Here is a 14,952-nt window from a genome sequence, read left to right on the forward strand (position 1 = left end):
AAGTTCTTGGACGGGAGGGGAGCAAGGGATGCTCACATGAGAGCTGAACAGGCAAACGTGACAGCGCTAAATGCTCTCGGTGGCACTCATGGATTTGGATTTGAAGGTACCACCCTGATCAAAGTCATAACGCTCTTTCGTTCTCTGTTTACCCACCTCGCTTTCTCAGACTCTTTCTTTTGCCGACGCCCCCAATTCGTGTTCCCATCATCTCTCACTGTTCACTAAATGCAGCGATGCAGTGCTGTTAAATCTGTTTAGCGGAGCCTGCAATCAACACCACAGGAAGCCCAGGTGGCTAAGCCGTCCGCTCTCAGCCGTCTCGGTAGAGTGGCTCAATCTTTTGCTGGGTTCGCTCGCCGTAGTAGATGCATTGTCGCTGTGATTGATCGGGCTCTGCTGCGCCTTGATGTGCAGAGGAGCGCAGGTTGGAGCGAGGTGGTGCGGAGCTGACGGACGGAGAGGCGTTTGAGACCATATGGATTTGTGCTCCACCCGCCATTGTGAATGCTAGGGGTGCTGATTGAGTCCTCCCAGATTTTTATCTGCGGGCTGATCCTGTCCCTCAGTTATACTCCTTCATATGTTGCCTCGCCTCTCTCGCTGCATTTATTTGTTCCCAAATCAAAGGATTGGGTCAGAATACCCTTTCTGTCTTTTAGGATAGGAGATAGTGTCTTTTAAGTCCTTGTGGATTGTATTAGACCACAGCCTTTATTAAGCGCTTTTCAAATGTATTTTTACTTATTTCATTTTTTTTCCAATTCTGAGGTTTAGCTTTGTTTAGAAAAGACATTTTTTAATGCCAGATACTCAGTTTTGTCCATTGCTTGTGCTGTAAAAATGTGAAAGCATCTGGTGCATTAGGTGGCCACTGTGCTCCATCACCGAGCATGAAGGCTACGTGTGCTGGTTTTGAAGAGCAGCAGCCTACTGTGATTATGGTCAACTTCTGCTTGTGATCAGTATGCTCTTGCTCTGTTAGGCTGTATAACATTTCTTCTGTCTCCTCATCTCTTTCTGCTCTCCTGTTTCTCAGTTCTCATTTTGTGAATGATTTATACATATTCTCATAAAAAAGGTACAAAATAGTAAATCCTTTGGATGACCTTGGGTAGTAACTACGTAATACAATTATCTCTATTTCATACTATTCTTCCTACATTTCTACCTAATTTTTGAATCGCATAGCTCATCAAATGTTGAGCGAGTCATCCTACAGTTCTTCCACAGTTCTTCTGTGAACTCACAAACTATTAACTCCGAGAAATCCCTCATATGAGTTTGCTCTCGCATATAAATAACTTGCATTTTCATAGTAGCTTGCGATGAGGTTTCTGCAGGACGAATAAACCTGGGGAAATCTAGAGGAGTCCATCACCATGATTCTTAGCTTCTTACTGAATGGGAACACATTCATTTCACAATTGTGTCTTATGTTTTGTGCAAACCTGTAATGGAAATGCATCCAGTAACACTCCAAATGCACGCACTCTCTTCCACTACTCCCAGGTCAGAGGCTTTGACATTTGCTGTGAACACATTCTCCTGTTTTGGAAACAGACCTCAAGTGCACTGAGGCGCCTTTAAGAGGATTTGAGCAGATTTAATCAGCCGCTGATTCTGTAGCAGGAATCAGACCACAGACAAGGCCATGGCAGACCTGCATGTAAACTCCACCCATCCCTACTCCAGCCCAACACGCAGACATCGTTGGATTTCCACAAATCTCCAACACAATCACAATGCAAGAGGCTTAGCGTTAAATACGGATCACACAGAAAATGTTGTCTTTTTTTTAAGTGTCCAGGAGGAGATGGGGAAGATTTGCGGTGTCATCCTGAAATGACCTCAAGGCTTAAAGTTGAGATATTCGCTCAACTCGGTCTCTCAGGATTTGGTGGCATAGTGATGAACACCGAGTCTGGTTGGGGGGATGAAAGAGGAAGATGTTTTGAGGAACTCACAGCAGCACTCGCAGATAGACCTCTCCACGCTAAGCCTTTATCTGTGTGGTAATTCCATTCTTGCCAAAGAACCCTAATCAAAGGCGTACAACAGCCCATTTTTCCGATAACTGTCCGTTAAACTCCAGGTCCCTTGTTCAATCCCTGGTTTCGGCTAAGCTTGTTGGACTGTGTACATGCAATTTAAGGGGCAGTGGTGGCCTAGAACTCCTTGACACTCTAGGAACCACTAAGCACCCCATCGGTTTTAAGACAAATATTATGTAATGCAAATATTATGTAATGCTAATGATGTGTGGGAGCTCTACATGCTTTAGATAATAATTCGAACATATTTGTGAGGTAGTGTGCTGGACAGAGAAAGATGGAAAGCAAAATTGTTTTTTTTTTTAAGTACATGAAGAAAGCCATTTAGACAATGGTGGGTCATTTAAACTCACATCCCAATCTGTCTCTGACATGGCAATTACAGAACAGAATTTAAAACATTAATTAATTTAAATGCAATGAATGCTGGGACCAGCCCTCCATATACCTTATTCTAGGTACAAATTGACAGCGCGTCATTATTTGCTAGAAATATAATGTTGGCTTCGGATTTTAAATGTGCAAATCATTTATTTTTGCAAACTTTATTCCTTGTTTAACGGCACACAACACTTAGCATGAAACAAGATCTTACACATACAAAAAAATTAGTGGTCATAAGTCACACCCTCTGACAATGCTGGCACTGTGGGTCTCTGCATGCATATTGAAGCCTCCCTGCCTGTGTCTGTGTGTGTTTTTGGGGGTGGCAAGGAGCTGGAGACAAATTGAGGTCTGATAAAAACTGGCTGGTCCACAGATGGGTTTGCAGTTTGGTCATGCAGATGAAGTAATTGAAAATGATACATTGCCTTTTTACATCAAAGTAAATTTTTAAATCTTTAATAGTTTTCATATGACATGTTGAATAAATCTGACTAAAAGGTTACTTACAAGATTATTAAAACCCTTATGTCTCTATTTTCACAGGTCCTCTGAGGGTGGTTGTGCCCACGGAGTCGGTGTCGTCCTACATGGGCGACACAGCCCTCTTGCGCTGTGAGGTAACAGGTGAGCCCATGCCAGTGGTGCGCTGGCAGAAGAACCGCGAAGACCTGCCACTCACCTTCACTACCGACAGCCGAGTGGTGGTCCTTCCGTCCGGCTCGCTGCAGGTCAGCCAGGTGCAACCGCCGGACTCTGCCACGTACCGCTGTCTGGCCGAGAACCCCGGAAGCGCCCGGACTGGGACAGATGCAGACCTGCGAGTCCTGCCAGGTGAGGATCTCTCTCTGTGAGCATCTCTCACCATGTGCAACACTGGTATATACTGTGTGTGTGTGTGTGTGTGTGTGTGTTTGTATAGACTATAAACACAGATGCAGACTCAGGTGAGCCTAGATATACATGTATTAATTATAAGGTGCTTTTATTTAGAGAATCCCGACACCCAGATTAGCATGGTAACATGTTGTTTCTGGGGAGGGTCTTCAGGATTAAAATAAATAAACAGATAGACATAAAAAACACTCCTTGTTCATTATCAATATTTTTACAGAGCTTTTTTGGGGGGCTCTGTTTTTTGGGAGGAGCCCATAGCAATGACTGACGATGTCGTCATTCTGCATTCTAAATGCTCTACTGTCAATATGTCACATGTGCAAAATAGTGGGGTTGCCAGATACAAGATTAGCCCACTGTCATTCATAATAAACTCAAAATACTTAAATATTAATCTTTCAATATGAAATAACAGAATGAATGCAGCTCTAATATTGATTAGCAGTTTTGTTTATGGAAAAGTAGGATAAGCTAAGTGATGGTTATTTTGTCACTGGTAGGTTAGACTCATTAATATTATTGACTCATGGATTGCATTTTAAAATCACCAGCCATCTAGCTATTTCACAGTGTTCATCTAATGGAAGAGCATGGATTGATGGCATGTGCTCTTTGACACAGAAAGTGAGCAAGAGAGACAGAGGGAGCGAGATTCATTTTGAATGCAGACTTGTTGGCCATGTCTAATGGCTTGACAGCTGGCATGGGCTGTGCGTGGATTTCTCTGTTTTTGAAGTCGTGGCCAAGAATGCATTAAGCCATTGAAATTCACGCTTTATTTTGTAAAAATCCCATTACATGTTTGAACTCAGACATCTGAACTCTTAAACGTAGCAAAATTGCTCCACCAGCCAGGAAAGTCCCCAGTGTGATGCAGACAAGAAAATATATATAGTTTGCTAAATCTCTCCAAAAACAACAGACCTTTTGCAGTATTCAGTATCCGTCTCCCTTACTGACTACCCCAAAAAACACTCAGCACTGAGGTTGTGGGCTTAGGGCACAATCGGCACGTTTATTGCTGTTGTTGAAAATTATGCTACCGTCTTCACCCTGGCACTTTTTCAGTTAAGAGATTTCTCATATGCATATACAGGATCCTGTCTCCCCTAGAGGATCACTGGGGGATCACTCTGCTGAAAACACCCACAGGGTTGCCAAAGGTCTATTGAGCTCTATGGAGCTTAACTGGGCAATATATGCTACATGGCCACTTTATTAGGAAGCCATATTTTTAAAGGGGTACAGATATCAGCCACTCCTCTCATATCTCAGTTATCAGATATTGTTTGAGTTTTGGATGGGTTCTGAAAACAGTGTATTGGTAGCTACTGTTAATTGGATTTTTGGTTTTATAGGTCACTGTTACTGCAATGCAGAAAGTGTTCTTCCCATCCTACTTAAGGGCTAGAAGAAGGAAAACACAAGCTATAAATGAAAGTGGCCTGGCTGATATCGCCACACAAGTCCAGGCTCCTTTGGAGTCCCACTGGTTTTCCAGGGTCAACTGGGTTGGAGGTATTTGGTCAGGCCTGAACAACCAGTGGGCACTAGGTGAATTTGAAATGTGAGAGACTGTGTTTGACGCAGAGGTTGTGTGTGTGTGCATTTGTAGGTGTATGTGTCTGTGTATGTATGCCGAGGAGCAGACTATCTTTGTGTCTGTGGAATGACACTGCCGTCGGCCGCTGCAGAATCTGTCTCTCACTGTCGAATCCCATCCCTGGGGAACTTCAGGAGCTCAGGCAGAAGTGACCCCACCCAACACCTCAGCTGCCGAGCCAAAACCACATCCATCCCTGGAGAGCCATAACAAACAGTTATAGACAGTATATGATTGTTTACCCTACAGAGCTCCACCCCCCTTAGGTGGTATTTTATCCAGAACCGTAGATCTTCAAATGGACGTTCGGTTTCAGCTCGCATGTCCACCGTGTCGGCGGTGTGATCTGTCCGGCGGCGTTGCTAAGCTCTGCTGTTCTTTGTATGTTTTACTGAGCAGAGCCTGGCGTGTCGAGAAGCCTGGTGTTCCTGCAGAGGCCACAGAAGGTGACGGCATTGCAAGGGAAGGATGCCGTGCTGGAGTGCTCCGCCTCGGGCTACCCCACCCCCTCTTTCTACTGGTTGAGGGGCAATGAAATGATCGAGAGTCGGTAAGGATGGGGGGTCCACCCACATGCAGGAGAGGTTGAATGTACATAAACATCTATACAGGGAATTTCATTATTTTCCTTGACGAATACCATATGAATTGCCATATTGTAATATTTTTTTTCTCTTACTAATTTTGGCACCTCATATTTATGTAACAATCTGGAATGTTCTACAGGGCACAAGTACTGTTGTATGTCTGATGTGTCTCAGTCAACCAATAAAAGACGGTATGTTCTGTTCATTTTATTTTCATGGCCTCTGGTGACCCTTCTGCTTTTAATTCAGGTCAAAAAAGTACTCATTGCTGGGTGGCAGCAACCTCCTGATCAGCAGCGTAACCGACGATGACTCGGGCGCCTACAGCTGCGTGGCGCACAACAAGAACGAGAACATCACCTCCTCCGCCGAGCTCTCGGTTATGGGTAGGTCTCGTGGGATGCTCTATTTTTTATTTTCTGTGTTGCTATCTCCCATGCTCTTTCAGAGCATCTCTGTGTGTTCACGAGACCTTTTGAAAAACAGCGCAGTCAAGGTCAACCACTATCCTCCCGCATCACACAGCAACCAGCAATATTCTGTTACAGTCGTTTCACCGTCTTTCATCCCTAATGACCAGAGGGAAGAACTAGAGAACTTCAGTGGAAGCTGTTGCCCCAGATAGGTCTTTAATGTGGATTGTGCCATTTCATTAAATATTTAGACACATTTGTTTTACATTATTAAAAGTAATTCTGTCACTTGAAGGCAACCGCACCATTAAGTCTGCCTTCCATCTGTGTGCAGTGCAAATTGGCAAGTCGCTGCCACTCCCATGTCACACAGGCGTTGATGAAGGCTCTTCAGGAGACAGAGGCAGTTGTAAACTGTCCTTGAAAGAGTTTTCTGTCTGCCCTCAGACTCTAGCCAGCAGACATTATTTGATCTAATCTAGCCACTGCTGGAGAGGGAGGGTCCTGCGAGGAACTCTGAAATTAAGTTCGCTGAATTCTCAATCAGGCGGCACTATAGCTTTTGCTAAAAGAGTTTGCGAGACCTGCCAATCTTGTCTGCTCATTTAGGTCTCCTTGAGAGGTTCTGGATTCCTACAAACAAAGATTGCTTCAAATTAGACTTTTTTTTCTCCTTTCTTTCCCAAAGCATCATCCTTTTTCAATTCCAGCTACCAGAGTGGCACAAGCGACTGCAGATATGTTCATCCCGCATAATAATCTTTTCTAGGATTTACCCTCATCCATTAAAATCTGCACATAGATTATTAATCATGGCATAAGCAGTTGCAAACATCTGTGGAATTGCCACATTTGAACTTCAGACCTGCTAAAGCTCTGTCAGCATATGACACATTTCAACAATGCGTGTACATCATTTTATTACAAATGTAGAATGCTTGTGTGGAGAGGAAATTACACCTGATTAAACCAAACAGCAAACTTCCATATAACCATTAAAGCTGTTGTGTCTGCAAGACAAATGAAATTAAAATATAATTAACTCACAAGCACATTCTTCATTATGCAGAGCTATGCTTAATTGGTGAGATAGGGCTTTACATCTGTAAATACTTTCACTTTTCTCACCTTCATAAGCATCGGGGGCCAGGTCTGAGGGTGAAATTAAAGGGTGCGCATAAAGGGGGATACAGAAATGGCCTTCTGCATCCTTTATTTATCATGTACACAACTCTGATGCTGTTTATTTTCAATTAATCAGTCTCTATTTCATTAGTTGCCTATTTCATGGGGGGGATGGTGTAGGGGTGTCTAAAAAAAGCCTTTTTTTGCAATTAATCCAATTAGATTGTATCCGTGGGATACAGAGGCTATATTACAATGGCTGGGCTCCTTTTCTCTGACACAAAAACACAAAATGTGTGTGTTGGTGAATTTTCTCCACTTCATCTGCTCTAATTTGTATTCTGTACTTCCATATAAACCAACATGGGAAGATATTTGGAGAAGGAAGATAATGTGAAGAAGATGCTTGTCTGTCAGATGCTGCACTCAGAGGCTGATCAAGGTTTATGATGTCCTACCCTTTGCAATGTGTCAAACTCAGGCTCTACCTGCCCTCTGCTTGGGCACATTTGAAGTTGGCCATTTGTACGTTACATGTTCAGTTTGTTCCCTTTATCCCTTTATATCGTTTATATATATATATATTTTTTTTTCTGTCTGTTTGGGTTAGTGGCATCCAGGGGAATGAGAGGAAAGGCTGCTTGCTGCAGATATGCCTGATACATCCCTTATTGGGTCATGCTGTGCTACATATACTTCTGGGAAAGATGGATAAGTGGACAGGTTTTTGAGAAGGGACAGGATAATCAAGGATGGAACTGGACGCAGGCAGACCTTTGCCTGAGCTCGGGTCCTAGCAGATGGTGCGTGGGAAACACTTATGCTTGTGATGTGTGATGTGTGCCACGAATTGTGCTGGGCTTTTGTTCACATTGCAGCGCTACACATAGAACAACAGCCAAACTCTGACAGTAGAGAACAGGTCTTATGGAGGGATAACTATTAAGGCTGCAAAGAATTGAATATCTGCATAATTGTAGAGTGGCCCACTGTCAGCAATATTTAGTCCTAAGTTCCAATGGAATGCTGAATTCACTAATGCAAGTCTGTTACTTTGAAAGCTTCACTGATTACTAGAAAAGCCTTTTCAGTCATCTTATTACATCTTAATATAAGCAATTCAATGTCTATTGCATCAGCAAATGTGGATTTGTCTACATCATGTTGGCTACAAGATGACTATTTCATCGACTATGTTGTAATATTTTCTGTTTTATCTCATATTGTGTTCTAAACGACCCTAAACTTTTGAACAGTAGCATAAGGGGCCTGTGTTGTTTTGAACATACGACTTGTCCAAGCGGCTTGTATGGAAGACATGGCCGAACATATTTCCTGTGAGTGGCATCTACATGTGATCGCAGCATGAAGGATTTTGTGGAGCACTGCAGAACCAGTGTAAACCACTGGCAGGGGCTGACACTTGCCCATTAAAACTGAATGAATGGCTTTGCGGCAGGCGAACGCGCCTCACTTTAGAACGTTATATTTCAGGCTCTGACGCAACACGCCTCTCATTAATGCGCCTTCACAATTTCCCCTCTTCCAGGGCTCATCAGACCTGTGCTATCACTCTCCAGCAGATGAGTCACTCTAATGCCTCCCTCAAGACGAGCTACACTGATTGGTTTTACCCACAATGCAACACATGTCTCTTTGTCTCACCATATAGCAGCAGTGACATGCTCTTTTTGGGTACCACATTGCTATAATTTGCATTAAATGTTGTACAAAACCGAGGCTCAGGGGTTAGTATTCAGTTCACTTTGTAATTGCTTATTCCCTGGAAATTCCTCTCGGCTCCAGCACCTGTGGCAAACCCCTACACTGCCCCACAGCCCAGTGCGTTTCAGGCCCCCGCAGTATTTAAAAATACATGTGGCTGTCAGATGCAATATTGAAATGTAGCAAGGTGTTCGCCTAAGAGTAAGACGTCATGGAGAAGAAGAGGAAACGTGAGAGAGGGGGGATCAAAGACGTCTGAGGGAAGAGGTGGGAAAAAAAACCAAATAAATAAAGAATGGGAAGTAGACAGTAGGGGGTGAGGAGGCAGTCAGGCGTTGAGTGGTGAGAAGAAGCGGCGCGTTGCTCGGCCCAGCTGGGAAAATTAAACGGCTTTCTGATCTATGTGCACAGGATCTAAGGTGATGAAAGAACATGATCAACATCACCAATTTGTGGTGTTTATTTCCTGCCTACCTGCCGTCTGCATCCCCCATTTCCTTCATTGCTTTTTTTTCTCCATTCTTCTCCATGATGAAAAGAAGCACAAATTGCCCGGAGCGTGACGCTGCATTTCGGGCATACAGCAATGAGACAAAGCAATTACTACCAATGATAAGGAATAAATCTTTACTACATTCTGGTTGTATTTTGTTTATTATTTGTCTCAGCTCTGCCAGAAAAAGCCCTTAGCATTTTTTGCTGAAACGTGTACAGAGTTTTTCCAACTTCCTTAATTTCGGATTGTTGCATCATTGCTTGCCTGTGGGGCTTGTTGTTTTTTGCCCCGTTTCTGTTTCCTTAAGGTGTAACACCGAGCTGAGCTGCAGTGCACAACAGCAAATGTCATGTTAATAGCCCATTCATTAACACTGTGTGCTGTGACCAGCTCTGTGCCGGTCAGTTCTGGGATCTCCTCCCTTTTTTAGATTTTTTTCAGATAAGACCCTAATCTCAAGCGCCGGTCTCCTGAGTTCGGCCAGCCGAGGCCCCACATCTTGCCGACTGGGTGGCCTGGCCCGCCACCAGCTCTCCGTTTTGGCACGGTTCTCTCCAAAAGAGAGGAAGTGGGATAAGCCAGTGCGTACACACAGCCGTCAGGCTTATGAAGAAGCTCAGTGGCCCAGACGCCGGCAAACAGCCAAGTGCGGCTTTTGAGAACGGCAGCGAGCCAAAGCATTGTCCGTCATATCCACAGAGCCTATTAATGGGAAGATGTGTATCTGCTATATTACATATGAAGCTGATAAATGCTCTCTAAAGAATCTGAGCATGTTTTGCTCCCCCGCTGCTATGTTTGCTTTTCATTTTTCACAGCATGTGATACGGCGTGTAGATAACGGCCACTCGGCCACTGCAGAGAGCAGCATTTCAATCACAGATATTTAGACAAAAAAACTTCAAAATAAAACAGTTTACAAGTACTGTGAACTTCTACCTGTAACAAGCAGGGGTTTTAGCAAAATCATTTTATTTCATAACTGCAACATGGCAAAAATTGCATTCTGCACATTTTTTTTTTTATTTCTTTATAAAAACACTTACACGCCTGTGCATGCAGACACACACACAGACACACACTTTCAAGCAATCAATTGATGCATCACAATTGATTGCCAGCATATTGATAATGTATTGATTTATTGTCTGACCAGTACTAATGTCAGCATCTTGGAGTATTGGAAATAGTCATTTATTATAAAAGAAAAGGTCAAAGTAGACTCTGTCATGATTCAATATTAAAATGTCTGATGATGGGAATGTACAAAACGTGCCCATATAAGTTGGGGCATAGGCACTATGATCACATATAACACAATACTCCACTAATTTTACACTAACACTGATAAATGGATGTACACTAATGTCTTCAAATATTAATCAACCTCCCAACCAACCAACAAACCAAAGTAAATTACTAGTCTTTCTGCTATTAGCAGATTCAGTAAAGTTATTTTACGAAAAAAGCTCAGTGCACAAGTTATATACAGAGGTGCAGTATATTCACCATTACCTTTTAGTGTGACTTTAAAGAACCATTCCCCCTGAAGCCCAGTCTAGCACTGCAGAGGCAGAGAAATGATAAAGCACAGATATGACAGGGGTATAGTTGAAAAAAAAATTGAGCCTGTTTCCTGCAAGATAAGCACAAAAGTGCCAAGATAGTGATGTATGCAATCTAAGAGCCCTAATGCAGTGGCCTCTGTGGAAAAAAATGAATCTGTCATGTGGTGCAGGTGTTAAAGAGAGTAAAACTCATGCAAATAAGTTTGAATTTAGGTGATGTGTAGCTAAAATGTGTCGTATCACAAATACTGTTTTGGGTATTACAGGGAACATGTCTGGATTGCAAACCACACCGTTATTATGGGATTAGGATTACCGCACGCATTAAACTCCAATAGATTTTTTTGCCAGATCATATTAATGATGCGGTGTAACGATGATACTCTGGGTCATTGCCAGTCCTGGGGCACTGATTGCAGGCCACGCCCATTCCCAATTCCCTACACCTGTTATCTCTCCTTTAAAGCGCAGGGCAGTTTTAATGGTTGTGGTCCAAGTCGGTGCGACTCTGGGTGTGTTAATGGTATTGATGGGGTTTGTGTTTCAGATGTGGAGTGTCCCCATGAGAGTGGGCCTTCCCTTTTCCTGTTTTGCCTTTCCGATAGTATAAACCCTATATGTTTGTTCATCCAGATTTTGTGCTTGGGTCCTCCCCTTCCTTGGTGTCGTGACATGGTGCATGATGAAACTGGATTTTAATATATTGTATTATGCTGTAATTAAGCATTTAAAATATATATATAGTATTAATTATGTAAAGCCACAATTAAGAGGAAAAATGTCTAAAATCCATAAGACATTATTCAACAAACACAACACCATTAAAGATGCTAACTGTGGGATAATGAATGTTTCTTATTTCCAATAATAATGACTTCAATGAAGCTCATTAAGGGCTTAAACAGCCCAATTAATTTGCCCAAGAAAATGTCAATGACTGCATTTTCATGCAAACGTTCACTCCAAGGTGCTTCTGCTCTGTTGCTCGATCTCATTTGTTGTTGTTGTATTTTGCCCCTACATTTTCACTAATATTTTGCCTGAATGAAATGATTCTTGCACAGAGTATGGATTTGCTCTACATCATCCGTGGACAGATTGGGCATTATTGATCGTGTTCCTTCATTCCCCTGATCTGCTTTAATTCAAGGAGAAGAGACATTTCACCCAGGCTTGATTTTTCATGCCAAAGTGTGTCTCATTATGCTGCAGACAGTAATTGTCAAAACCCGACTTATCCCTCCCAGCTGACTGATGAACAGCATGGGGTCAATGATGATTAATTGTGAACCCGAATTATTTTCACTGTGTGGGCAAACATTTAACATGCTGCCAATGCTGCTTGCAACTCGGCCTCATGAATCTCTTCCCGATTCAATAAAGATGATATAAAAATAAAAAAAAATGACTAAAGACAAAAAGCACACCAGAACCAAGCAAGGTGACTGGCTGGCTGAGGAGAATTCAATCAGTGGAATCAATCTGATATAACAAATTAAAAACTGACTCTGCAGTCTGCTTATATTTGTTGAAAAAAAAAGAATAAATAAAATGCCAGGTCTCGTATGAGACGGTGCCCACACCCATACTTCCACAGGTTTGATGTGACACCAACTCCTTGTTGCTTGTTTTTCGGTGGATTTTCTTGTGCAAGTTTGACAGCCGCTTAGACGAAAGGGCAAGGGAGCACCCCCACGTCACACCTCCCTGTCTGACCACTGTTGCCTGGCTGTTCGTCACCCAGACAGCCACCAGGCGCAGCGTTGGGAGATGACCCAAATTCTCAGAATCAGCCCAACTACACACAAATCCCTCATTTATTTAATGTGCCTAATCTGTTGCTTGACCTAATCATGCTGTCCTGCAAATGACACTGCAGTGGGCAATGGCTGCATGCCCTGAGCTTGGACACAAAGTTATGAAAAAAAAGAGACCATATTATATTATGGTACTGCTGGAGGCTCTGGAGGCTTGGACATGACCACATCAAATCAAAGTGAATTGTGTTCACATGTCCGTTACAAATTTGTTGCAGAAGAGGGATCAGACGTGGTGCTATATGCGCCTCTGGCTGCAGATGTGTGTGAAATTGTCATCTCTTTACACTTCATATTCATGGATTAGCACTCAATTGCCAGTCCGGTACTGCCAAACACGTCTGGGATTTTACACCGTACAAAAAGCGTTGCCACACAAGCCCAGCTGTTGTCTATGATGAACTTCGGCCTTCATCTCCTGTCATCATGCCACTTTTGGCAAAATTGCATCATCCATACCCTGTTGGTAAAAAGGTTAGTTCTTGACAGAATCCATATGCTTTTCCAGTAGCTGACAAATGATCTGAGGTCATTGGCCTGAAGGGGACACTCTAATGGCAGGATCACACCAATGTTTTATGGTCAGTTACACTTGTCAGATTGGATTAATGCATTTTGCCAACATCTATCCTGTTAGACTGAGACTTATGGCAGTCTTAAAAGAGCACTTGCGATTAGGGTTGGTCTAATTCACAGAATCCCTACAGAAAAACAGTCATATCATGTCAATTGATGTCATCCCCATGGTCATATAGGCTACAGTATATAGGCATATACTGTAGGCTACTGTAAAACTGTTAAAAATCTCTTGGAATTCATTTGTCCTTGAGAACAATTTTGAAATCTAGGTCAGTAAACGACATTTGCATGTTCATTAAAAATCACAATGATTCATAGGAGCAAAAAAAGTATTTTAATGAACGTGCAGTAATAGCACTTCCTGCTCTGTCTAAACTGACTGGACGGAATCAGTGTAGAATTTGCTGCCATAATCCTAATCCCCTTGACAGGCTGATAAGGTGGCAGCCAGTGCCGTGCTGTACGTCCCTGGCGCTTCATTAATAATGCATCGTTTATGGAGAATACAAATTGAAATCAGGTTGTATTGCCATAACAACGCGTCCCCATCCGCGGGCGTCGCTGCTGTTTGCCCAGCACCGTTTACATGCCTACCCTTCACGCTTCCAAACACTTATCTCCAAGTGGGTCACAGAGTGGCGGTGAAATGGTCTGTTGGTACCTCCCCCTTGAGACCACATACCCCCCCGGGATGGGCTCCATGGGGGAGCGGTATTGCCACGCAGCCCGCCGAGTTGCGGGATACCACGTGCCAGATGTTTATTCAGATGACTGATGTGTGGATTTACATTTCAATGGGCCCAGGGAAAGTCATTATGGCCGGCTCATATGAGATCGCAGCTCGTACACAGTCCGCTTTGTCATGTTAATTTGCTGGCTGGAAGAGACATATGTGGTCACCAGCACAGGATCTTCACATTATTCTCCCTCTCTTCTCCTTCCTTTTATTATTATTATTATTACTGTTGTTTATTTCTTAGAATTTAGCCTTTTATGAAAATTGATGGGATGGTTTGGGCTGTCATGGTAATGCACTAAAACGAGGACATTCTGAAACACCTCTTACAACAACTGCTTTGCTTTTTATCTGAGGAATTATTCAATTTATGCTTTATTCACAATAGAGAGTCATATCTGGCCAATGAATAAAAGAGAATATATTTTAACATTAAAGTGTTGTGGCACTACACTATGCTTTACATGTTTTTAGCATCCTAAGCTCCTTGCCCGTTTAATTGCCAGTTTAGTGCATATCCCCCTGGTGAAAATGTTGGGACTACAGTTTAAAGGAAATCGTTATGGCTTAATTAGCACAATACACCACTGATAAAGTAACACCATGGCCAATGGCATATTGATGCATGGCATAGTACAGCCCAGCAGGCCCACAGAAACACGGACAAGAACTCGGGTGCCAAGTATGGCTCCAGCCGGCAAGAGCCACCACAATTGCTGCTTTTGCAGACCTGAGCAATTAAGCAAGTTAATGCCAGACTCTTATGTCTGGGCATCATGCAACACACTGTTTTGAACAGGATGTCGTATAAATTATCTATCGGCAATGTTCTCTTTTTCGATCTTCTGCCTCTGTGATATTTCATCCATCACCTGCAGATAGGCAAAGAAACATGCGCACTAGAGTTAATGGCTGAGTGAAGGTTGCGTCGAGTTAGGCAGACAGGTGTCTGTGTGGAAGATGCTATA

At 42.9% G+C, this 14,952-nt stretch overlaps 1 protein-coding gene across 4 annotated transcripts in view; it reads left to right on the forward strand.

Moving 5' to 3' along the window:
• Positions 1–14,952, forward strand: part of dcc (DCC netrin 1 receptor) — a 168,637-nt gene that overhangs the window by 73,204 nt on the left and 80,481 nt on the right. For all 4 annotated transcript variants that reach the window (XM_028973635.1, XM_028973636.1, XM_028973637.1 and 1 more), the window contains exons 3-5: positions 2,985–3,272; positions 5,338–5,488; positions 5,775–5,911. In XM_028973635.1, coding sequence (XP_028829468.1) covers positions 2,985–3,272; positions 5,338–5,488; positions 5,775–5,911 — 576 coding nt within the window. The remainder of the gene's footprint in view (positions 1–2,984; positions 3,273–5,337; positions 5,489–5,774; positions 5,912–14,952) is intronic.

Source organism: Denticeps clupeoides, chromosome 3 (genome assembly GCF_900700375.1).
Source record: "Denticeps clupeoides chromosome 3, fDenClu1.1, whole genome shotgun sequence".
NCBI classification, from domain to species: domain Eukaryota; kingdom Metazoa; phylum Chordata; class Actinopteri; order Clupeiformes; family Denticipitidae; genus Denticeps; species Denticeps clupeoides.